The sequence below is a fragment of the Apteryx rowi genome, unplaced genomic scaffold (assembly GCF_003343035.1).
Source record: "Apteryx rowi isolate R43461 unplaced genomic scaffold, aptRow1 scaffold_131, whole genome shotgun sequence".
Classification (NCBI taxonomy): domain Eukaryota; kingdom Metazoa; phylum Chordata; class Aves; order Apterygiformes; family Apterygidae; genus Apteryx; species Apteryx rowi.
Genome location: NW_020447542.1, coordinates 867,213 through 895,031, shown reverse-complemented (window position 1 = coordinate 895,031; position 27,819 = coordinate 867,213). Strand labels below are relative to the sequence as shown.

The window sequence follows — 27,819 nt, the reverse complement described above, 5'->3', positions numbered from 1 at the left end:
GCAAAAAAAAAAAAAAAAAAGTAAAAACAAACCAACCTGGCAAATCAATACAAGTACAAAAGTAACTTCAAAATGTAGCTTTAAATTGAAAAGTTAAAGCCCACACAACAGATTTCACGTTTCAAGATTACTACAAGATGGACCTGATCTCATTTAACTGAAATCAGTGAGAATCCTGCTCACTTTACAAGGAGCAGGATCAAGTGTCATGGGCTCTTTCTTTCCTAACATTAAAAAATGCTTCTCCAACTCATTGTTACCCACACATTTTGGAGTACCGTACACACAAATGACTCAAGCAAAAGATGCAGCATAAAGATTGAAATTTACCCTTTGCTTACACATGGCGGCACCAGACAGAATACTGTAGGAAATCTGTAACCCACTACTGCATCTAACTAAAGATTTATGTTACGAAGGAATATATACAAATGACTAAGCAGAACACTCAGCATAAGGATTAAGACTTCTTACCCCATATTTACACTGGCGGGATGTTGCTCCATACTGGAAGCGACACTGTTCATCAGCATCATACACCTGACCTGGGGCCACAGCTGGATAAAGAAAGTCACGCTTGGGAGGCTCATTATCAAGGCAAGTACCACGGCCTGAACTGTTCAACATAAAGGACCAAAGGAATTAGGAATTCTATTGACTGTTAATCACAGTAACGATATCATGTATCTAGTTCTTACTTTTAACAGCACTGGGTGTGAAACAAATATGATTGCAATAAACAAACAGTAAAATGGTACACCCATGATAAAAAATATAATTAGAGGGAATTAAGAGCTCAAAATAGTTTTTCATTATTATTATTAAACAAAAATGCTCATTTTAGATTGTGAAATAGATTTCATATATCATCCTTTTTAAAAGTGCGATAATTTCTGAGCCACACAAGACTGATTTTCATTTTTAAGTTTCCTATTTGTGTTCACTGAAGAATAGCTACATTTGGTCACAGAATGAAAAACAAACAAATTAAGCAAATTTAAAAAATGAAGTTTATAATTCTTAACAATCCTTTCAATCCTTCAACAGCTAAGTACTTTACAATCTTACGGATAATGAGAAGCTCAAAAGGCTTATATAAAAGTACAAACATTTAAATTTCAACACACCTAAGTGTTTATAAAATTAAGACCTTAACGTGCATTCTTCTATTTGAGCGAACAAAATAGTTAGTGGTCAAAATTGTCCAGGATCTTTAAATTTACCTATATTTGTATGGATTCAAGATTTTTTCCATTTCAATAATAATAGTTAGTCTTCAAAATTTCATATTTTAACTATCAGCATCTTTTAAAAAGTTCATATTCATTTATAATCACTGTTTTTTCAAAATATGCCCACATTCAAACATGATATTTTAATGTAGTGGAACAAATAAACAAAGCCAAAGGCAGACAGAGTTCTTTTGTTTAGAAAGCTTTATATTTTGCTAAATGTAATTATTCAGTTTTATTTAGTCAGTGTGCATAAAAGAGGACAGATGCTTTTTTACTTTCATTTCACATGTGAATAAGTGAGGATTTTTAATGAATTCTTATGCCAACACTTTAAATTTTTTTCCAACATTCCTACAAATTTTGCCAGCACTTATGKTTTTTTTCCAAATCTTTTCCATGCACCTTGCCAAAAGAACATAATTTCACAAGTGAATGTTCTACACTGTTATTTTGGATATCTCTAATTTTCAATACTTTTCATTTGCAGATAATAAGAGCAAAAAGCCCCTTTTAACCATATACTTTATATTTTCAATTTTAACCCTATTTTATTCATTTCTTCTAAATAGTACAACAAATCCTTTGGAAAAATAAATAAACAAGCAAAAAAAATCCTGACCATTTCAGAAGAGGTAATATAGTAACTAAAGCAATAATCAGGTAAATACACAAAAATTATGAAATTCAGTTACTAATGCCAATGAATTTAATGTTATTCTCTTGCACATTTTTTTCCTAAAATCAGGGCATAAAACATGTTGAAATCATGTTGAAAATGTGTTGAAATCTAAAATATCAAATATGTGATTCAGGAAAGAAAAAAAGGTACTTTCCCCTTTATTCCAATTTTTACTCTTGTAAATATGTAGTTTTTTAAATGGCAAAAGTTGGGAAACTATCCTACATTCTTTTGAATCTAAATATTTCAGCACTGTACTTTTTGTGTATGAAGAGTACACATTAATAACTGCAATATGGAAGTAACTCAAATACAGTCTGATGCTTCTGCATTGTTCAGATCAAACTGCAMATAGGAACTTTGCTTAACGAAGCAGTGAAAAGTTTAGCATTTAACAACAGCTCCAGCTAGTATTGTACATGACAGGAATATTTCCACAGATTCCAGYAGTGCAGAGTTTGGTCTGTAAACTATGATTCCTGCAAACAGGTAGGCAAGGACACAGCATTTAAAACTCTCATTACCTTCGGTGACTCTCTCCATAGGCATATGGATCCCTGCACAGATTAGATTACAGAATCAGATCTTAATCTTTAAATGCACTGAACCTCTAAATTTAACTCTATACCTACCCTACAGGACATAAAATTGCAGAAATAAATATTAAAAGTTAATTTCATATAATGGAAGTAAAAATCCTTGTAGCAAAAAAAATACCTGCTCTGCTCTAATGATACCATTTCATTAAAAAGAAATATTGTTATAGTAGTAAAAAAGCAAGGAAATGACTAACAAGTGGTCATTCACTTACTGACTATATTACATCACCATCTTCCAGACTGAAAATTTGTTTCTCTTTTTTCCTTCTGTTTCAGTTCTATTATTTCTCTCAAGGTACTTGGACAAAATTGATACAATTTACAAACTTAATATAAGAACCTGATACTGCACTGTGTTAACTGAAGTATTTCGGAAAAGAAATAGCAAGTGTTATAAAACAGTCATGAAACCAGGGACTTCCCATTGGCAATCAAAGGTCTCACCAAATCTGTGCCCAAAAAATTAACACAGAGTGAGGATCTTTGAAACTGTTCCAGAAAATTTCTACTGGACTCAGAAATGGTGTAATACTCTTGAGTCTATATCCCTCATCTTCTCCCTTTCTCTTCACGCCACCAGCACAAAACCCAGATACTTCAGAAAAGATTTCTGCTAAATCTAAGAGAACAAAGCAAAAAGGTGCCTGATGAATAAAGGTATTGCAGCACTTTCTAAACTGAGATCCAATAGTAATCATCAGGCATATGAAAGTGAAAAAACAAACAAACAAACATTGTGTAGATGTAAAAAAGATAATGAGAAGGGAAAGAATGCCCCAATACCTTCATCTCTACAATTTTAGAAAATTTTTCCTTGGAATCAGTTTTGYACTTTGTGATATTATCTTATGCAGGTAGCACATATAAAGTCAAAAGATCTTGCAGGATATCCCTATGAGAGCATTTACATTTTTTAAGAGGGAGTAGATAATCCTCACGAGATTAAATGATGGATCAAGGCATCTGTGTGGACACCACTTCTATAGTCAAGGCTCCGAAGAGAAAGTGTGAAAACTATGCATGTAGACCTTCTATAGTTCATGCTCATATTACAGCATATCTATTCCCAAATATCTCAGCAACMAACACAATAGAACATAACTCCTTCAATGGTTGAGGAAAATATCCCAGAATACTGACACTGAAAGTAGGTTTTAAATGCTAAAAAACTGGCTCATTTATGATAATGATGAGGAATACAATGCAAACTATGACTAACAATCATATATTAAATTTACTGTAAATATTTTAAATGATCTAGTATAGCTGTACAAACATATAGATAGTATATATGATATCTTTAATTCTATTACAGAATTACCAATTAAAATGTGGGAAATTTCATATATGTTATGTTACACTTATCTTTTGAATTATGTTCACGTATACCAATAGTAAAATATATTAACTATAAATATTGTGCATTATATATACACATATATATATAAAAACATGCATTATTTGTATGTGCATATATAACATTTGGCTCCTATCAGAATCCTTACTTCATACTTACTACATATTTTTCCTGAGTAAAAATGGATTTTTAGTGAGTACCAGGATATATTCTTATACAGGTTAAAAAAATTCATTTAACTTTACATTAAGGAATAAACTCTTGAGATTGCTCACTGGTCTAAAGATAATAATGCATAAATATTTGTGGAATCCGGGCTTAAGTACTGGAAGTGTGATTTAAGGTGGTATGTTTAAAATTAAAATGACCCAGAAGAGGATTACTGAATACAAACATTCTTGAACTTCAGAGAAATTCAAATACAGATATGGATTTAGGAATCTCTTTCTCTGATGATAATTTCTATTTGTTTCCAATCTTTTATGCAGGCCTGACACTACGACTGATTACCTACTTCATCTCATAGACTCTTTAATTTTCTACAATGTTGTCATAATTATCAATTTTTCTTTTGTTTGACAATAAAAATACTTGCTATTTCTTTAATGATGTTTCTCTCCACAATATGATCTGCAGTCCAAAGTGTTCTTTTTTCTTTTGAATATTTATCCAGGAGCCATATTAGGATAAGTCTTTTGGTCCACCAAGATATCTGGCCTTAAGAGTTTGGGAGACATTAAGCTACAAAATATAGGATCAATTTGTTGTTTTTTGTTAATTTTATCAAACATTTTACAAAAAAGTTAGTGGGAACTGGCTGCTGGTTTGGTTCATTAAAATTTGTTTACATTTAAATAACCCCAAAAGGTAGATAAAGACTCTTACTTGCCAAGTCAACATTCAAAACCATATTGCAAGCCCATGTTTACAGAAACTGGTTCTCTTTTTTTAATTGGGAAGCCTTTTAAACAAAATACTGACTCTTGAAGTTTGAGAATCTACAATAAATGAGAATGTATCCTTTTTATCAAAATAACTGTTGGCTAAAAAATCCCCCTAGTAAGCTTTAAAGTAAAAGATGAAAGAGGCAAATTATAACCTGAAGTATAGGTCAATAGGTAACACTGAATAGTAAATTTTCTCCAGTGATTTGGAGAGCGAGATATGGAATTTAGATACAACTGATGTGACCTTATCTTACAAGACTAGTCTTAGCTTGTACTTTTTTAAAAGATAATTTAGATCTCTGGAGTATTGTAGGATTGACTGATCTGCCATAGGCAGCCTATGAGGTAAATATATAAGTATCTTTTATTTATCTTGCATATTCATTTTTATGTCCAAGATCTAAGGCCCAGATGATACCTGGACACAGGCATTGGAAGATTTGATATTTTCTATGTGCACTTGCTTGGACCCAGATAGCTTGGCTCCTTTTTCCAGAGTTAGAAAGGTGTAGTCTTTGAGATCTAAATCCTGTTGTATGGCAATCCTAGAGACTCTCCAAGAATTTCCTGTGTTAAATCTTACTTATTTGAAGACTCTTGATTCTTCTCCATTCCTCTTCAAAAGACAATCAGCCTCTGAAAGACAGAGCTGGCCATCTGGCTTCTTGTAACACACTCTCCTATCTGACTCAGACAAAATTAAGCAACTATGATTCCAGCAATCATCCAAATTATGGTACTACAAAATATAAAAGTATCTGAATAAAGAATTTTAAGCAGAAAGTTCCCTTTTTTAAAGTCTAGGGATCTGCATGGTTATAATAGGCACACTGTATAAATACATTTTGCATATAATGAAATTTGAATGCTGCATACATATGTAAGTATATATATGCTGCATAGAATGAAATTTAAAATGATTGGTTTTACATCACACATAGTATCTTCAGGATTCATTCTTTTTTCCTATAAACTATTTTTGAGGATTTTTACTGTTCTCACAGGAATCTTTGTCCTCTGACACTGCTCACCAAACCTTCAATTCTCAGTGAGCACTTTTGCATTTAATTCCATAAAAGATTAGAGAAATTTAAAGCCATTGTAAAGAATTTATCAGTACTTTGCCAATTTTTCACCCTAACATAATGGCTGACAGGCAACAACTTATTATATGCTACAATAAATGGTTTTCCCAGAAAAATGGCACTTGCTTTAGGAAAGTCTTTCCCATAGTTACAAAATATGGCCATTTCAAACCTGCGCTGGCTGGTCTTTCTTCTTGGGAGCTCTGATAGCTCTGTTAACAATAAACAGCTTTGCTTTGCCTTTATTACTCTTTATTACTTCCATCTTCTACCTGGCCAGCCTGCAAAATAAACAGTTTTCCTAAGCAGTGTCTGGCTGAACTGGTATCTTCCAAGTGATATTTAATAGCTATCCCTCAATTTCTTCTGTTTGTCCTAAGTCTGGAAAATTTACATCTGGGTGTAGTTTTTAGAAAGTCTTGAGGAAGAGGAAGGTGAAGCTGAGCCCTCCTCTGAGTATCACCAGGATGACTTCTGTTTCAAAATGCTTCTGCATGATGAGAAAGTACAGAAAGGCTTTGTCTATCCTGTGAAATGGTGCACTGTGCAAAAATACCTTAGCCAGTGGTGACCCAAACTGGTAAATCCACATGGATCTAACTTACTCGTAACATTGTGAACACTTTACCAGCTTCAAGCTGAATGCATTCCAGCTGCATTATCCTGGCACCATGACAGCCCTGCCCTAACTTAGCTGGACTGCATCCAGACCCAAGCCGATAAATCCAAAAGCTGTTGTCATATGTCACATAGACTCACTGGCTCAGGCTTCTGCTAACTTGGGCATCTCTGCATTTCATTCTACCATGCTCTACTTTCTTTTCAGATATAGCCGAATGAATCCTAAACTAGCCATACCCACTGYGCACAGAAAAAGCACTTGTCATCCTTGGTTATGGTCTTTTGATTCTTGTCTCCAGTGTTTTCCCATTCTTGAGAAAAACAGAGGGAAAGAGGGCAGAGTTTAACACATCTGGAATCAAGCATATGTAGACACAGATGACAGGGTCTTGAGGCTTTGCCTCTAGAGCTCTAAATCAGCATTCTTCTCATCTGTTGCTAAGTTGTGAAGAAATATTAGAAAAAAAAGGAATCATTTTTCCTTTCTGGATGCAGACTGTTCTGCTATATGGGGCAGACAGGGAACTGCTACATGAAATTCTCTTTTTTTCCTTGCTTCTTGCTCTCTGATGATGACCTGCAATAAATAAGCTTCTGCTCTTAAAGATGTTCTGCCTCAAGGAAAGATGTGAATGGGTAAAAAAGAAGTTATTTTGGTTTCTGACAGCTGTCCTGCAGGTACCTGTGTAACTGGTATCTTAACAGCTTCCTGCTGTCATTGAGGAAATTACATGAAAAGCTGGGGAGGCATAGCACTAGAAACTTGGGAAAAATAAAACATAGTTTTACAGGGGGAAAAAAGATTGATTCTGATGCAGACTATTCTACTTTGTGAAACAATGCAATAACTATTTTAAGAAAAAAAATCATCCATGCATTTAGAGAATATTAGAGCCATAAACAATAAGCAGCATGGATTTATAATGAACAGATCATCTTTGCGAAATTTTTTATAGATTATAATATTAGTAGATAAAGAAGTATCTCTGGCTCTTAGTACATTATATAACAATGTATGTTATACAATTGGAAAATCCATTCATAATTGAAATGCATAAAACAATGTTTATCCAAGGTGGCTTTGAAAAAAATAACATCTGTATTCTGGGTTATAAAAACATAACTGAAATATCATAAAAAGTAACCTATTATTGGAATTATTTCTAGGGTTCAAGTATCATCTAGTATCTTCAATAATGACTTTTATGAAATTCACAGATGGTACTAATTTGACAAGAGTTGCAAACACAGACAAGGATAAAGAAGTATCTCAAAAAATCTGAAGAGATTAGAACTATGGGAACAGATTCACCAGAGTACTATTCTGGCTTTATGCTAGCATAACTACAGTTTCAGTGGCATCTCACTGACTTAAAAATGAAACTTAATAGTGAATCAAACATGGGGAACGGAAAAGAGTAAGGGAGATACTAAGAGCAAATAATACACAAAAAATTAAATGTAACAAAGTAGTAAAGGCACAAGCTAAACGTGTTTTTAAATTGATACAGCAAAAGGTAAAAGATCCCTGTGTACACAGAGGCATCAAGCTAAGAAACAAGGAAGTTCATCCAGACTGAAATTTAAAACCATGAAGGACCTGTTCTGTTTGCAGCATAATGCAAGCCATAGAATTTCACCATGTGTTTCTTTAAACCCATAAATAAGAAATGACTGCTTTAACTACCTGCGGAATAACATCTTCATCTATAGACAAGATATTTTCAGGACAATAATGAGTTCAAATGGAGTTCAAAAGAGAGCAACAAACAAAGGCAAGACAAGACTGAGAATAACAGAACTCTCATAGTGAGAAACAAACCTCCAGATGCTACAAGAAAATACCTGAAATGTAAGCTGATAGTCAGAACTACTAAACTGGGATATAATCTCCCAGAAGAGATGAAAAATCCCATTCTTGGTCATAGTTAAAACTGAACTGCATAATATGCCAGAAAGAATACTAAAGGGAATGGACAGCATTGCATTGACAGAAGTGATTGGCAGTGATAAAACAAAATGACCTTGTCTAGTTTTTCCTTTAATTTGTGTTAAATGAATGCATATATATTTCTTATCAGAAAACTGATTCATATTCCAAGAAACATGTACCACAAATATATGTAGGACTATTTAGTCAGCATACTTTAGTTCAGGCAGTCATCCCAAACACAGCAGTACATCAAACGCGAGTGCATAGCTTAGTGGGGTGATACAAAGTGCCTTAACCTGACACAGTAACTGAAGAGAAGTACATTCATCTGAACAATGCCTAATATCAACACGAAATTGTCCACTGACTCTTTATGGAGCCTAAGCACCTCTTTAGAACAAACTGATGCTCCTGTACAGTGCATGGGAAGCTGCATTAGAACCAATAAAAAGCAAATACTACTGGTCTGGATGGGTCCGGATAAGATTGATCATACAGCACCTTATTCTGAGGTTAGATATCTAAAAGAGGAGGAGAAGCTCATTTTGTTCATTGTAGTCTAGTGGTTAGACCACTGTTTTAGGCCTGGTTTAAGTTTACCTCCTACAATATAGGAAATATCTGAATTACTAAGCAACCTTTATTTCTTAAAGGAATGATTGCACTGATGACACTGAACCTATCAAACAATTGCGGTTTGCCTCCATAAAGCCCCTGTGTAACAGACATTTAAAAAACTCCTGTTATTAATATATTCTCAGTGAAGTCACAGTACTTTGGTGTCTGCCTTCCACAAAGTAAATTACATACAAAGGCTTCATTATGCGTCATGTATACCAATCAGCACATTTTTGTGACCAACATATTTTGACTGTTTTAATTTTTTTTTAATAGAAGTAAAATTTCCAGGTAGCATAAAATCAAAAATGTATTTATGGATAAAAATCACCACACAATTAGCACAATTTAGCACAATTTTAAGTTATTAATACAAAAATCTATGCCATTCTCTTCTTGACCTTCATATTCTCACCAAAGGTATCAAAGGACACTGATTGAAAAAAAAAAACAAAAAACAGAAGACTTAGTAACAAAACAGGAAAATGAAATTTAGGAGGAACAGGGATAGAACCATGTTCTCTTAAATAGATTGCCTCACACTGTGCATGTATTTAACAAAACACTCCCCATATTCGTCCCCTTTCTATTTCTTACCTTCAGATTAATGAAGTAATGAAATGTGGTCAGCACTTCAAAACATTTTGAATAGATCAAAAATGAGAACTGTGAGGTTGAGAATGCAGCAGAAGAAGCTTTTGCCATTACATGGAAAAAATACTGTACAATATGAAAATCTGAAGTGACTTGTTACACTTTTGTCTTTTCATCCTAAAATTGTAAACTATTAGAAAAGGTCACTGTAGCTCCACCAACTATTTATTCTGAAAGGTGTGAATTTTTGGAACTTATCATTTTTCTTGAGAGMTTACTTACTCCAAAAAACTGGTGATGTAATCCCGACTGCAGGCTGACCAAGAGAAAGGGTTGGTGTTTGCTGTAATATGAGCTGCCATTAGCTTTGCTGCTTCATGACCTTTGGTCCCACAGGAATTTCCAATTCCATCATGATTCATACCAAAACTGCCCGAAAGAGGAGGAGAAAAACAGCCCATTACTTTTCTGCAGCATCAGGCATCTCTTAAAACTTAATGTGATTTTTACAAAGATCATGTTTGGACCTAAAAAAACACTCTTAGTACAGCAGAGCTGTAAGCAGAGAAGTAGGATCAATTAAACTCTGTTTAGTTTAGTCAGATCTCAGAATACTGCACAACTGTTTAGCACCTTTTTTTTTTAAACAGCGTTTTGAAAGCATATTACTTATCTTGTAAAGCTTTTTTTAAAAAGTTTCACAATATTCTTGCAACATAAATTAAAGACAGTTGGTCCTAATTGGGGCATTTTACCTGAATAAGGACTATATATTGAGGCACCTGGATTAGTAAACAGAGACAAATAGGGAGCAGGTGATGTTTCTGTAACAGTACAGTATCTGCACACAGTAGCCAATGAAAGTTCAAGTAGAACTTGGGTTTTGCAATTCCGAGGGCCATGCTGTATGCATGCTCCCTTCTACGTATCCACTCATATGGATGAGACTTGGAGCCTTTTTATTTTAAGTTCCCTTTGTCATGGAACTTAAGAGTGAAGGAAACTTAAGATCAGTGGAAAACACAGGAAGAAATCTCTGGGTGGCATCTGGCTAACAGAGATTTCCGGACAACAAATTTCTTAACTTTCAACAAAGATGATATGACTTTGAAAACAGAAATATGGCAAAAGAATCCTTATGCCCTGGGAATCTGAAATAAACCCTTGGAGCTATAGATGGCAATATAATCATCAAATTAAAACAAGAAGTTAACTCACTGAGAATCTAATTGAAAAGATTTTTATTACATGTGTAAGACTATCTTTAATGAAATTACCACCATTATTCCTAAACAATCAATGAAATATGCCTGACTTACCTGACATAAATGAAGCACTTGAAGAGAATATGCACAATGACAACCTTCTTAATAGCATACATTTTTAAAATTCCATTTTCTTAGTTTGCCTTTGATGAATTCCCTCTAAATCAATCTATATTGGGGAAATATAACCTATTTCTTAAATATTAACCATTGACCACATTAGTTCTTCCTTTCCAAACATGGCACAAGACTTATGAAATCAGAGGGACAGGCAGTGAGACACATAAAAGCTTCCCTCACCATGGGATGAAAAAGGAGTCAAAGCAAATGCCAGAACTGAGTTTCTGCACACCTGGAGCACTGAAACTGTCACTTCTTTGTGTCGTATGAAGAACTCAGTCTCTGGAGACTTCCGTACTACAAATGCTAAAAAGACTGATTCCCTGATTTCTTATTCATCATTCAGGAACAAGAATGTGTTGAGGCAGTCCATTTTGATCTTCTAGAAACTTTCAGGGCTGATCGCCAAAAGACACAACTGATGGCACATTAGCGGCTGGCCATCTCTCTATAGACAGAAGAGTATTTCATACCACTTTCTTTACTGAAAACAGTGACAGTGTTGTCAAATTAATCTGAATGTATTGTTCCAGAAAGTGGTATAAAAATACGAGACCTGCATGTTACTCTGAGCTCCAAGACACTGGGTACTGTTTCACCTCTTTAGCTGACCATTATGACCTAAAAGCACAAGGTATATCAAAGTATTCCTCCCAACAATCATTAATATCATTGATATACAAAAAGGAACCTCAGTGAATCTATTTGATGGATGTTCTCTCCAGGTTGGGGAAGGACCTGATCAGTGAAAAAAGCATCACTTCCATGCCTATGGGAAATCTCCCTGTGGAATACAAAGTCTAAAGCAATGCCTGCCTGCATCTAGTCTAGTGTGTGGTGTCTCAGAAATACAGGAAACCATATGCTGTATTATAAATGAGAAAGGTCTGACCAACATCTTAGGTTATTACAACCTCAGATGGAGAATACTCCCTGGCATATAATAAAAATACAGCTCTAAACACAATTCCTGTCTGAGCAACTTATGTGCTATAGTGAAACTTTCAGACCACTGTTAATTGTTATAATCGTTCTTCAATATCAATATATATATTGGGAGGGAAGGAGCTGGATGTCCAATGCAACAAACCGAATCAGAATTTTACAATGGAAAAAGTAGTTTATTGGCCTAATTCTCAGCTGCCATCATTTTCTAGAATTAGGAGTGCCTCAAACAGAAGCCTTTTCTTTTGAATTACCTCTGTACAATTTCTTAAAACAGAAAACCTCATCTCTGCAAGTGAGTCTCTTATAGAAGTGAGCATACTGGGAAGTGGAAAAGAGTTGAACTGGATCATGCTGACTATTTCTGATATCCAGATATTCACAGTTAATGTATTTCAATTGTCAAAGAAATAACATMGGCAGACTCCAACTGTCTGGAAATGAAAGAGTCCAAATGTGATTTGTAGCCTTGGGACCTATCAAAAAAAGAACAAATTTTATAGTTTAATAACTTCCCTTCTTCTACCAGCTTTCCTTGTGAAAAAGATGTTGTTGTAGATGGTAGTAGTGGTATGTCTGATAAAAAGCATGTCTGCAAATGGAAGCTGCTATTCCTGATGTGCACAGGAACTCAATGCCTTTCCATATAAGCTGCTGGTATATTCACTTCTTTTTTTTCTGAATATTTATTCATCTAAATAATCTATTCACTTCTGAGAAGGCTATTCCATTCGCCCTTGCTTCTGAATTTAATAGGAAACTAATCATTAGTGCAGGTAATTTTTTCTGATGGTTGGAAAGGGGGTTTGCAATTACTGTCATCTTTTTCCAAAGATGGTAGTGGCAGTATGCCATTACAGCCCAGTAATTTGCACCCTGATTGGCCACAACTGCAGAGGAAAACATGTTTCTGACCAAAGTACCAGTTTTATTTCCATGAGAACATGTTATTTATATTTGGTCATCATTACACTAAGGCTACCTCTTTTACAAAAGCAAGTTTGCAATTAGATTGGAGTGAGAAGGCAGGGAAGAAAGAAGGGAACACAAAATGCTCCTTATGGAGCCACTGGCATAATTTACTTACCTATTTCAAACAGTCTGCATCTGTTTAGTCAGTATTTTTTTTGCTGGTTTAAACAGCCTGTCTAAAACTAACAGTATAATTCTGTTTTTAAAAGAACAGCCAGATGAGCAAGGAGACAGTCAGAAGTCTTAACTAATACAGAGAAGTTTTTCTATGAAGTTACCTTTCTGCCTACCATCTCATGAAACTCTAAGAAAAAGTGTTTGGCACAGCATCTCTGAATCACTGTTTTTCTTCAAGCATTACAGCTCCTCTTTTCCCAAGAGAGTCTACATTACATATAAGAACTATGCAATACAGCAGCTTAAAGAGCTTTAAAATCATAACTGAAATTCTCCTGAAATTTCTCTATAGTTGGTATATTTCTTAGAAATGCTAAGAAGGTGGCATGTCTGGCTAGCGTTCTGGGTCCCTTTAATTTACTAGTATCTGCAATGGAATGGATTTTTCTTGGCAATCTGTTTTTCCTTATATCTGAAAGAAATATTTGTACTACACATCCAGCTTAAGATCTGAACTCAAAAATCACAGAGGAGGTAATTGGTCTCAGCTGCACTGAATAAAAAGGCAATAGATAACCAGAGACCCTGGGGTAAAAGTGAAGGGAAGGATGGGAATGTAAACTTCTTTTTTATCCTTCTTTTATCTTGTGAAAGAACAATACTGTAGACACATCTCTCCCAAGTCCCTACAATTTCATTTTTATCTAAGATGAGGTTGCTGATTTGTTGGGTGGTTCTAAATTCTGATCATTATAGTTGCCAAAAGAGGTACTGCTTATGTATCTGAAATGACAGCAGTTATTTTTGTGAGACAGCCAGCATGCTTCTGTCTTGATTTATTACCTAAACACTTAAGATTCAGAGAAGACAGATCCAAAACAATCTGAATGGTCCTCAGTACTGCTCACAGAGGTTTATTTTATATATCAAGTATTTTTCTGGCACTGAAGTTATCTGAAGTGTGCTACTCACGTGATTTGTTTTTCTCACTCTTTGTTAGCAATCAGTTATCTCTGCCTTCCAACTGCAGTGCTAGAGATTTGCCTAGCAAGCCATTTCCTGGATTTCTTAGGGTTTGGAACACAAAGAACTGCAGAGGTCTCTAATTTTTCTTTTCTCCAAATACAATAGGGGGTGTTCATATTTTTGTTCAATTACAAATCCATGAGTTACAGCAGACATGGGAGAATTTGGCCTAATCCTTTAAAAGCGGCCCTTAATTTGTTCTGCCACTCGTTTAACAGGGTTGGGAAGAAAGTACAGGAGATGGAGAATCTTGAGTCACGTGAGGCAACAAAACTACAAAAATACAATGAAGAGAAATATTGTAAAATCAAGCTCGTGATCTTCTTGTACACTACCAGACACTGATTTACAGTTGTATAACTACACATAACTCTTTTGAAAAAGAACCCTTTCTTTTTAAGGGAGAAAAGAGACAAAGTTTAACCTTAATAAGTTTTATACTAAGTGTTTGCACTAAAGAAGACAAAATACACATATATACTAAGAGTGAAATGAATCATTTTCAAGCTGAGCATCTTGACCCGGCTATGTTTGTAGATCTTCCTTGATTGCTTCAGCGTGTCACTTAGAGACGCTGCCCTTGGAACATTTATGGAGAACGAAGCAAGAGTCAGGGGAGGGACATAAAAGCGCACAAGTGAAGAGTCCTTTAAAAATTTCTAACAGTAAAGCTCTAATACAGTGGGAAGATGAAAGGCATGCTTGAACAAGTACTTCTCACATTAGATATAAGATCTAGAGAGCAAATAAGAATTTGCTTGTAAAAACTGCCAGCTTATTAAAGTTACTGCTTAGACAAGACTCATCCTCTTTTTCATAAACTCTATATTCATTTTATTTTTAGTACTTTGTGTTTGTTCTGGTAACTATTAAATGATGTCACTTCAAATCTTTAGAAATTTGGTATTTTATCTAATTAACAGATTAGTAGTRTATTCATATGGCCTAGAATATCTATTCACTGAAAGTCTACTTACAGCCTATATTGAAAAAATAAGGAAAGTACCAAAGTCAGCTTTATTATATCTGCAAAAATCTATAGTTTTAGATTGTCTTTTCTTAGTGACATTAGAACTTGTGTAAAAGTGGAAGAGAAGGAATAAGTATCAGCATTAGAAGGAGATTCAGTATTAATCTTGTTCAACCAAGAAAGTGATAATTTGAACAAAATCTACTACTAACAAATAAAGAAAATTTTCCTGCAATACAAGATACATGAACTTCATGTAACCCACACAGCAATTTCTGTATGGATAGATATGACAATTTTCTTAATTACTTTCATGCCTATCAGTAGATAAATACTTATAAATTGATATGATGTTATCAACCAGTACATTTTTTGGAAAAAGTACCATCTTCAAATTTTATGTTTTTATAGTAATAAAAGGCCAGAACTTATTTTTTTTTACTATATCCTCCACGCCCTGTCATAAGAGACTGTTCTCCCCTTTCTCTCTATGTAAAAGACCTACTTGTATTTCTAGCCAATGTTATAAAAGCATTGGTTATAGTTTCATAATTGCATGCAAATTTTTTCACTTTTAAATGACATTACAAAGAAAAGAAAAAAGAATAAAAAAGTATGGTCTTGAAAATCAGATTATTTTAACTTGGGACCACAAACATTGATATTCATTTATCATAACTACATCACATTGCATTGTTCCCCTCAAGGGAGGGATCAAGATTATTTGGCTACTTCACTTCCTATTTCCATGTCTTAGTGTGGATTTTAACCTTAACTGCTGATTTCCTGTATTTGGAGATCATTATATGGTTTGGAGCATCCTTAATCCTTTATTCTGAAGCAATGCAGAATTCCCAACTTTGATTTCAGTTAAACATATTACTTCCCTGAAAATTTGGGAAGCATTTATTGAACAATGTAGCTTTATAAGAAGCATACCTGCCATGAAATTAAACATAATTTTTGCATTCTTTTAGCTTAACATTTCTCCCATTTATTTCCTATATGTCATTCTTCTCTCTGAGGTATGGCTGATGATCAAACACACAATCAAATACAATTCTGATATATTAACATAATTTAGTATTAAATAACTTCTGAAGCTCTTCAAAACACTGCAAATTCCAATTTACTGAAAAAAAATACAGCCTATTCAGAAACCTGAACTTTATTATGGGGAAATGGCAGGTTTCTATGAGAATCTTAGAAAAAAAAGTAGAGCACAATTTCTCCTCTAGGTTAACATTGCCATAGCTATTCAGTTTTCACGTCACAAGAGTAACGTCAAGTAATGTTTCTGTGCTACACAAAGCAGGAGTCTGAATGCAACAGAGCTCCACACTATAGGTCAAAGTGGAATGTATTGCCTCTAATCAGGAAGCAAACTTCTCAGCTCAGATTTCCTTCAGAAATTCATGATGCCCTGAAGGTTACCGTAACCCTCCTCTTCACTCCCATTTATTCTACTTACACTTTTGTTAAGATCTGTGAAATGTTATTACATTCCTTTTCTTTGATTAGAATGCTTTAATGTAAGACAAATGATTTTAGCATTGCTAATTCTATATTTCAAATAATATTTTCCACATATTTAGACTCATATTTTAAACCTAAACACAGTATAGAAACCAGGATTGTTTTTCTAGCCTCATGTTTATGACATTTCAGTCCATATGCACATCACTAAAATGAAAACGAAGATTTTTTACATTTATAGAAGTTGTGTGCTTTTATACCTGCAATATAACAATGGCAGACATAAAACAATGTTCYTTTAAACAAAAGAGGAAAGATACGACCATATGGTCCTATGTGATTTTTCCAGTCAATTTACTCTCTTAACTAAAAAAAGAAAATCTGTTTAACTTTACTTAAACTGTCCCTAAAATTTAAAGGGATTAGTCTAAATACAATAGGACAAGAAACCAAAGCCAAATGGACCTTAGGCATGTAGCAGGGACAAGTTTTAACATGGTTCAGTGACTCTTACTGAGTGAGCTGGCAATAAGCCAACACTCTGGAATGGAACTTGCTCTCTTGTGCATTAGCAACTTGAAGCATCACAAGCATCTAACCTGGCAACTCTAGTGTTGAGGTGCTCACACACCGTAGATTTGAAATGATCCGTCAACCTTGCTGCAGTTAAAGATGGAAGATATCACCATCACGCATAAAACAACGATGACACCATCAACTGGAGATTTGTTCATGGGAGACCCGATGGTAGATATTGTTAGCAAAATTTATCCTAGTCATGCTTACTATTTTGAAGGTTGAAATGTGTGTGCCTAATATTTCAGATTGGAGTATTTTCCTACCAGTTGTACAACACATACATTCCTTGAATAAGCATTTTTTCTAGGAAAAATTTCATTCTAAAACTGAGGTCCTAAAATGCAGCTGAGGTCTGACTGATTGAAGATGAAGCTCGCTGATTACTGAAGAAGGAGGGAAAGATATCAGCTTCCCTGAAAATGTCTCTAGGAGGACATTTTCCTAGATCAGAAATTTCAGCTCCARCACTGAACACTAGCTTTCTCATACAGGCAGCAGGGGTACTCAGGCTATTTTCCTGCTTTGCATACAGAATGAAAATGAATGCTACAATTGCAGGCACGTTCTAGCTGTATGAACTAATTCAGAACTAAACACATGCTAGAAAATATTACTCTTCTTCATCTTTAAGACAGTTTACTTCATTAGACTATAGCCTTTCCTTAACCTTCTTTTCATCAAGATATGACTGCCAAACTCCTCTGAATTTCAATTCATTACATCTTCTGTTAGTCAAGACAATTCTGATTTTTCAAAAATTACTTTACTCACCAGCTTTTTCTCCCTGCTGCTTCTATACAGCATTCAATAACTATCTATCATTGGTAAACTCTTTCTCTACTCTTTGAGCTTTATGGCCAGGTCTGTGTTCTAAGCCTTGTCCACAATCCCTAGGATTTGAAATTTCAAATATTTCCCTTTTATTTTCTCTCATTTCTTCTTTTTTGCTTTTTCATTTTGCTTCCAGACCTCAGCTAATTCCATAGGACTACAACAACAAATGCCACAATACGTACCCTTAGGTACGTACCCCTTTCAGGGGAACCTGGAATTCCGTATCAGTTCATCTAATCATCCAGTAGTGTGCATGGAGCACATTAGACAGCACAGAAGGTAATCCACAAAAAAAGCACACTGAGTGGGAAGCGACCTAACTCAACCCACAGGAAAACACTGAAGATGGGACTGGATCTTGTATCTTACCCTTCTCTGAGGTTTAGAGAGCATATGCAAGCCTGCAAAGTCACTTTCTTCACTAAGAAGAGAAAATCTAAGGGAGTTGTCCCTTTTCATGCAGCAACTCAGTGACTGCAAGACTCATGCAAGATGCAGGGGATATCCATTCAATTCTCAGTCCTGCCAAGAAGGGAAATCTACACTGGTTTGGGTTTTTGCATACCAGAAATCTCAAGTATTTCTTCAGTGTAAAATGTATAATGGTAGGAAAGTAAGCAGCCTGAAAGTCAAGCATCACAAATCAACTTTCCAGAGACACAATTTTGAAGGCTGAAGGACTCAGTCTGAATTATATCTTATGAACAGAAGTATTAAGGTAACACAAGCCTGTTCTCAGAACCACGAGTAGGGAGAAATAACCATGAAACTGTTGGTCTAACACTATCCTTTATACCCTCAGGAAAGGAACACAAAAATAATCACAGTATACATATGGCTTTAACAAACATAGGCTAAGAGTTTTGACTGCACACAGCTTATCTGCACCAAAACTGGATTATGCACATACAAGAACTACCAGTGGTGAGAAACTGAAGCCAAATATTTAAAAAATTACTTATAAATATTTAACAGAAAGTATGACTGATCATTACAATCACACTCTAGCTCTCTGTCTCTTGTAGTCTTCAAGACTAAGTGCTTTCTGAACAATATTCTTTAACTAAATAGAAGTTACTAGGATCAATATAAGGGTAAATGAGTTAAATTTAATAAACTATGATATACAAAAAGTCAGACAGGATCATCTAATGATTTTTCATCACTCTAAAATTTAATAATCTGCTAAAAACTAATAATAAGTTAAGCCATACTTCCATCAGAGAAATCTTACAGATCCAGTTTTGGAGAAACTGTGGATAATATAAAAATATATGTTTTACCATTACTTTTTTTCTTTTAATCACTGCAAAGTCTGATTCCTCAGTTCAACATTTTTTAGAACCTCAGTATTTCATGGCAACTATGTAATTAAGAAAAACATAATCTTTCAGAGTGCATTCCTCCCATTCTAATTTAATTAAGCGTTTTTTGGTGTATGGTATATATTCAGTCTAGACATGTCACTTAAATGCTTTAATTTTCCATTTGACAATAAAGCCAATTCCCTATTTCCCATGTAGGTCTGAAGAGAATAACAATCATTGTGTGTATCTAAAGAAAAAAAAGTTTACAATGCTCCTTGAAATAACTTTTTTTTATCACATATGCAAGCACCTTCTAGTTCATTAATTAATAATACCTATTCAATTTGAAAATAAGTAGGAAGCGAGGAGGAAATAATAACTTTCCTGATTCAGTCACAGGGGTGTTTAGTCTCATTTTGGGTAACAGGAAGCAGTGCATGGACAGCTCAAAACATTATAAAGCTTGAGGATTTTTTGCCCACATATTCTTCCCAGCCTTTACTGAAGATATCTACATGGCATGTTTATTTTTAACCCAGTGCTTGCACTGCAACTTTTTTTATTCATTGTATATCACAAAAAGCCTAATGAATTTGATTTCTATTTTTTCTTCAAAACAGCGTTAGACGTGTCATGCAGGCTACAGTAGGAGGTGAAGGCCTCAAAGACCAGAGATTTCTTATGTATAAGAAGCCAAAAGATACAGACAGTAGTGAAAACACACCGTAAAAAGATCCTGTGATCACAGGATATATACTATGGCTACATTTTCTCAGATTCTAATCAAAGTCTAAGCTCTGTAAAGCAACTGTTGTCATCATGCCAGCTTTGCATGATAAAATAGCTGTGTATATGAGTTACCATTTAAATTATGTTCATTTATATGTGAAATAACTGACATAAAATATATATTTGCATGACATACAGACTGGAATGCAGATGTAGTATTGGAAGACTTTTTTTCTTGTTAAATGCGTCACTTAAATTCACAGCAAGGTCACATGTCACCATAAAAGATAGTAATAAACAAGAATTTCACAACTACTAGCGATTCAGAGGAGCTATTTCCTCAAGAGTGGAAATATATTTTCCCTTAACCTATCTTGTACAACTCATGCAAATAAAGGAAAAGGAGGAGAAGAATGAAGATCAAGAGAATTACATCTGTTTTAAATTATTTGTTAAGATCTTATACAATTGCCTTTGGATTATAGTATTCATCTACTTCAGTGCAACTACAGTGTTTTTTTCATACATAATATAAATGAGATCATACTTGCCCAGTGATTATCTCGCATGATAGGTGGGCTGGAAATAAGTGTTTACTTCCAACTCCTGCTTTTGATCAGCAGATTGATAGTTTCCATTTCAGTCTGCATTGGAACTTTTAGCAGTTGCATCAGCTAATGATTGGAAAAACATGTCATCCATAACTCAGTGTTGGTCAAACCACGTAAACAAAGAAGGAAACCTCTTGAATCATAATAGAAGCTGCCTATTTTTTTTATAGTCATCGCAAGGTACTACTGGTGCTATATTTCAAAGGAAGACCTGAAATATTTTAAGACCAATCTCTACTGAGATTTATCACTGTTTTATAACACCAAGTTCTTTAAAATGATATGCTGGTGCTTCAAAAGTACAAGTGACATTATGACTGTTTTATGTGTTTCATGTTTGGGTGAAAGATGACTACTAATGTACAAATACTGAAAACAGAAGCAATGTCTAAATCAAAATAGTTTGGATTATATTTAAGACAAAATAATGAAAAGCAAAAAAATTACCTTTTAACTGCTTTTGTTTCACAAAGAAAGGCAGACAAAAGTAAGAAGGGAAAAAAGACAATTTTCAAAGGCAAATATTTAAAAATATGAAACAGAGTAGRAAGGTTGTGAGCCAAATCTCAAACGCACAGATTAAACTGGAATCTGAAATCAAAGGGTAAACAATGAGTCTTCAGTTCTAAAGTTAAAGCTCTTGGTAATATATACTAAATGAAATATACTGCCACTCATGAATACTATATACAGAAACACAGAGTATCAGAATAGAGATGGTACAGCCAAGCAGAAAAAAATGATATCTATTATTAAATTATTATTAAAAAGGTGATACAGTAAAATTCATTCTTTTTTTAAACTCACTCACTTGTGACCAATCTCATGTGCAATGGTAAAAGCTGAACCTAGGCCAATGTCTTCATTAATGCTGCAGCTCCTTTCAGGCTCACACATTCCAGCCACAGAGGCCAAGCCTGAATAAACAGAAGGAGACACAAAGGGTCATGCCAAGGTGTTTCAGTCTTAAAAGCCCTAGTTATAAATGCCTGGATTCTTTTTAATAACCTCTACGCACAGAAGGAGCAGTTGGCAAAAGGTTAACTTTCTAGTCATTTGCAAAATCACTGGGGGGAATTTCACTTTCCCGGCTAGACATTAATATTTTTTGAACTGCAGTCAGTGCTGGAAAATGTCTAGACTAGGGGTTAGATTTATAAATTTTACTTCTGGTAACTTGGGACCACCTAGTAACTTGAGCCAGGAGAGGGAATTCAAGAAAGCATTTCTATTTTAACATTCTTGAGCCTGAAGAAAGCAAAATGTATCCACATTATTTTTCTAAAGAAATCTGTTTAAGTTTAGCGGGTTCATAAAAACACACAAGCAACTTTTTAAGCTACAAAAAAGCCCCACATGGTATGTTAAAAAGACTGTAAAAACAAAACTGAATGCATCAATGAAGAGAAAGGAGACATGTTAATAACAAGCATTCATTTAACCATGGAAGTCTTTTCCATTTATCACCAATCATCTTCTGGAATTAAAACCTTATTGTATTACAAATACTTAAAAAAAATTTTTTTAGAGAAAGAAAGCCACTGGCATTTACAGAATATGGCTCTTCTGTATCATAGACATTCTTCAGCATCAGTATATGACACAACATATTGCAGACACAATTTGTTGCCACTAGAGCTCTAAACGTCAGTTTGTTTATGTATTCTTCCCCAGAGTTTCTTATCTGAAAGAGGCATTAATGCTTTTTCTAAGAAACTACCTGCTCAGTTAACTACACTATCATAAAACAATGACTGGAAAAAATGTAACTTTGGCTGTGGAAAGAAAATTTATATTCCTATTCAAACAGACACTCCAGATTATTCTATTTGGGCTAACAGTAAGCAAGTAGTAAGATGACAAGTGCTTATCAGTTATGTCCACATTAGCACGTAATTTGGAGCAGTAGGAGCTGGTCAATAGAGTGAAGCACTGGTATTAAGGTTCCTCACTTATTTTTGTATTTGGGTTGGAGACTCTACTTTGGACAAGTCATAGTTTAATCCCCTAGGCCAAACATGTTCCCTACACACATGGTTCAACACTTTCTGAAGGGAAAAATATTAGAGGATATCATGGGAATACAGCCCATGCAGCAATTCAGAACCTAACTTCTCATTTAGGCGCATTTGGACTTTTGGGGAGTGCATGTTCTGACTTTTGTTTTCTCCAAAACAAACCTATCTTGTACACATCCAAACTACTCTGATAACCAAACCAACAGGCAGCAAATGGCAACACTGAGTGTCTGCAGGATTTGCCTTAAACTGCTCTAAACCAAATCACTAAAATAGACACAGCTATTGACAAGAGAGGATGAAGCGTCAGAAGAAAAAGGACTAGACATTAAGAAAAACGTGAACGTTGTTTGCAGTGTACAACTTGTAAATATATAATAATTGCAGTCCACCTGCCAAAATTATGCTTTTCTAATTGAGTAAGACATTCTGAAGGCAACATAGGAACACTTATATAACAACCGTCTTGTTCCCCTGCACATTTTGCCACACTTTGGTGGTAAAGTGATCTCTATCTTCACATCTTGTAAGACATAACTGAGCACTTGCTTAATGACTGTAGGACCAGATTAATGATTTATAATTCCATACCATGCTTGCAGAAAGTGACAGAGATCAAGTCAAGAAGCCAGTCTACAGTTCAGATTAAAGGAGAAAGAAGTTGTCCTCCACTGCAGCCACAGACGACATTTGAGGTCTATCTTTTCTAAACAGCTCCTTACAAGACTCCTTATTTTAGGAAGCTGAAATAGGAGAAAGACATCTATCCCACAGTAAATCTTTTACTTCTTTTTATCTCTTGAACACAAATGATTCAGGTTTCTTCTGACACTTTGAGACCTCTCTGAGATTTTTGTTCATGAGACCCCTTTAACAGGTGCTTAACTTTAGTTACAGGAGGTCAGTGGAACTTAAGCATATTAAATGCTTTGCTGCAAAAGGGCCACAGGGCCTTGTCTCTCTTCCAATTCAATGCCTATAATGCAAACAAATCATTGTGGTTCTGTTGCCAAGGGTCCAGTAACAGTGAGTTGGAACTGATACCACAAGTGAAATTTTTTTTTAAATCAAGCCTTTTGTTTAACAAAGCATGTGCCAAAGTCTATCCTCTGTTATGCTGGATTCAACTGGAGCAGAATCTGCCTTTATGCCAAATACAGCGAACTAATATACTAATGAACTGTGTTAAAAATATCACATATAAATATCAAAATGCATGCGTGAATGCACTTCCTTTCAATTTCTTCTTTTAACACTTGCAAAGCCAATTCTATGACATAGTATAGACAGTCTCTTCAGGTTTGTATCCTCCACACAGACTTCACAGTAAAGCAATTAGTAAATTTAGAAATAATCGTTAGCATTTGTTGTATACTAAAACATGCCATGAATACTGCTTATATTTACAAAAGGCAAAATTCTGATAACATTTCTCATGTAAATCACTTCCCTGTACCACAAGTTTCCTACTAACTTGAGTGGGACCACTTGTAGAAAAATCAACATGTGTTAAGACTGTCAAAGCATACAGTAATAGAGGGACAGACAAAGCAAGTATAGTGATGGGCTCTGAATATGAGAAAAATATTAATAAACTGAACTAGCTGAATTAGAATTATATTTTAATTATAGCTGAGAAAGAGGCTTATGAAAGAATCCAAACTGAAAAAAATTATAAATTAGTCTCTGAATAATATTTCATAAATTTAAAGCACCATGAAAGGTAATAACTATAATACAGTAGGTATAACTTTTGGTGAAAAATTTAGGTTTAGAGAGAACAATAGCTCTTCATCCTGCACCTAAGGTTGCTATGTGTGTTTCTCTGTTGTCAAAGCACTGTGGAATTCCAATACTACTGTAATTTATATCACTGTGTTATTTTTCCCTAGGTCTGTGAAAGAAGTCTGAGCCTGCACCTCTCTGTATACAACACAGCAACAGTGTAAACCTCAAAGTCTATTTCTGTTTCTTTTGTAGTTTTTTTTTCTGAGATCTTTTGTTTGTATTTTTTAATAGATCATGAAGACAGATTAAATGGAAATACASAGTAAGTCCTTTCCTCTAATTATTGCTTGGTAAGTTTGTGTCGTCTGCTAGGTTTATCAGCATTACAGCTGCCAGAAAAGGAATGCCCAACAGCAGCTCACTTAATTTAAAGTTCCAGTAATTTATCAAAGTATAAACCCATCTAGATTACCTTTTATTGTTCATGCCTACAGAACTGCAAAATTTTGAAAGCATAAAGTTAAAATGCCTAATCAGCCAATAAATCAATATCTGAGATTAAAGCAAGGAAACAAACAGCAAATACAAGATGAAATTTCTCTTTATAATCTTACCCAGTGTTCCGCAAGGCTTGTTTTTGTAAGTGCAGATATCATATCTGTTAAGGATAAAAAAGTAGATAAAGTATGTCAGAGAACCAAATCTGTAGGATATTTTGTGTATTTATCACATATTTGTATCATAGTTCAAGTTGTCAGACCGCAATCAGCTTAATTATGTGCAGCCAGCTGGTGTTGGCATTTTCTACACTCTGGTGTAAACCGCAAGCTGCCGTACACTCACAGCCGCTGGCCTCAGGCCAGTGGGACACCTGCCAGTAAGAGAAAAATGGTTAAAGTGGATCTTTGTAATCACCAGCTCCATAAAGCAGTCTACCATGCTGTTATGAAGTTACAGCAGCATGTCTGTAGACTGCTACCAATTCAAGTTTAACAACTTTCAGTTTTTGAACATACTGGAATTCTCTTAGAATCTCACATAGCATTTAAAAACTAAACAGTATTAATTGTAACTCCTACTATTCAAATTTTCTTTGATTCTCATTAAAAATTATAACTCTCAATTATTGCACCAAAAATCATCAAAAATCTGATAAACTGGTATCAGATTTCTCTTTTCATTATCTTCCAATGATTATATGTGTCCTAAGAGTACACCACAACAAATTAAAATGAAAAACACATTCCTGCCAAAAACTAATAATGTCTTTAAAGGAAAACTTTCATCGTTTTGGATATGATCCTTCAAATAAAGAAGCTCAATGAGCTTCTGTGTAATTAACATACAAGTATCTCAAGCTGAAAATGGAATTAAAATGCTTTCTGTTACATATCTAATAGTACATACAATGGTCAATGAATTATAACTCTACATTTTGAATATGAAAACCCATGAAATGGCTAGAGGTATGAGAATTACAATGTCTTTGATTTTCAAGGATTTAAAATTATTTCCTTGCAAGATGTTTCAGAATAATTCTCGTGATTTTGAATGGTGAGTGAAAACAAAGACGAGAAGATATGACCTTTATGCTTTAATTTTTAACCCAAATATTTACTAATTTCAGACCACCAGATATTTGTTTTAAAAGTAACATATAATGACTGTTTTCAAATATGGGTTCATTTAGAAGCCTGATCATGAGATATACACCTTTCAGTGCTAACAGAGTAAGTTCTGTCTGAAAGCCAAATCCATGGACAAAATAACAAAGCTTAAAATTTGGATCAAATCCAGTAAATTCTCTGTGCATGTAGACTGCTGTGGCCATATGGAATCCCTGTGATTTTAAATGGACTAAGCACAGAGCAGTTTGCTGAGTTAAGTCCTAATTTTGAAGTCAAATGTTGATGTGCACTGATGTCACTGAGGAGGCACAAACTGTGTCATCCTACATGTACATAAAGCTCCCACTGATTTCTCATTTGCTATTTGGGGAGGGAGAGGTAATCAAATCAGCATTCTTATATATAATGTGTTGGAATACAACTAGGTTTTGTCAGTCAGACAGCTATAAGACAACACAGGCAGAGAGTACACTTCCTGTCCCTTACGTCTTTAAAGAAACAGAATTATTATTTATGCATTTAGGACAGAGTCTGAACTTAATCTTACTGAAGTTCATGACGCAAAATTTTTTCTCAAGGAAAGTAGACAGGGGTCAGGCATATTTTAGTGAGAAAAACTAAACTTCCCTAAATTCCTTTAATATCTAGTTTTGAACTCAAAAAAAGGAAGTCTGTGCAACACACAAGAAGTATTATTCTTCTAATGTTTTCTTAATATTTAATGTTAGTAGGAAAAAACAATTATAGACATACACCCTTAGATAAAATGTATGTTTAAGAAGAAAGTCAGTTCCACTGAACTCAAAGAAAATGCTGTTGCTAACTTCAGTGGAGGTGTAATTTTGCCTTTCTGACCTGAATCTGCTTATTCGCGTTTAGGTATGAATCTGGAGGTACTCCTTCACATTAGGTTCAGTTTCATAAAGAACTGCAACAGGAGAGAGTTATATGAAATAAAATCCTTGTTTCTCTTACAGTTTTGAAAAATCAAGACTACCGTACCCTCTTTTTTGTGCTGGGTAGCTAGTATTCTTCATTATGCATAGGCTAGCATTGGCAAGAAAACCTGGGGGATAACGAAACTTAAATTAGATAATTAAATGAAATTAAGGAAAATACTATTTTGTTTTCCAACAAGTTCTAACTATTTCTACAAGAACATATGCAAAACAGTCATGGCATTCTAATAATGGCTTCATTAAATATTTAAATTTTATAGCCAATAATAATTTCCTGTAAGCAGACTCACACATTCTCTTATTTTTCTGTTTAACAGGTGAAAAACCTCAAAGTTTTCAATATCAAAGGATTCATTTTGCTCACATTGTTGCTTTCAAGCTCTGTTTTTTCATTTTTTCCCTTCATTTGGATGGCTTCTGCTCATGATTTGTTCCAAAACTCACATCACTTCTAGGTATTGAATGGCTCAATTCTATCATCTGCTTCTCTATATGATTTAATCAAATCAGCCTAATTTGTCTTTTCTGTTTTTGACTCTACTTCCTCCAACTTTATTTTGAATTACCAGGGAACCCAGTCAACCATGAAGACCCAACAGACGGCTTTTCATAATTTCACAGAATTTAAAGCCAAAAAAACCACCAATCTACTTGGCTCTTTTTCACACTGCTAACTTTCAAATCTCAACTAAACAAAATAGCAAAAAGAGATGACTTTTTTTTTACAAGTAACTCATGTCATGGTCTCTGAGAAGTGTAGTCCTTATGTATATTTTAACTGTGGGAGTTCTCATGCTGGCCACATGACACTAAAAAGTTTTCCTTTTTATTATCTCTGGAGGGAATTCTCTTGCTCCTTCTTTCTTT

At 34.5% G+C, this 27,819-nt stretch overlaps 1 protein-coding gene across 1 annotated transcript in view; it reads right to left on the bottom strand.

Moving 5' to 3' along the window:
- The window catches only part of ADAMTS6 (ADAM metallopeptidase with thrombospondin type 1 motif 6), a 163,103-nt gene that overhangs the window by 72,365 nt on the left and 62,919 nt on the right, over positions 1–27,819 (bottom strand). Inside the window, exons 8-11 of the mRNA XM_026056451.1 lie at positions 24,980–25,023; positions 21,431–21,536; positions 9,951–10,097; positions 475–616 (exon numbers count right to left, since the gene is read on the bottom strand). Of these exons, the coding sequence (XP_025912236.1) occupies positions 475–616; positions 9,951–10,097; positions 21,431–21,536; positions 24,980–25,023 (439 nt within the window). The remainder of the gene's footprint in view (positions 1–474; positions 617–9,950; positions 10,098–21,430; positions 21,537–24,979; positions 25,024–27,819) is intronic.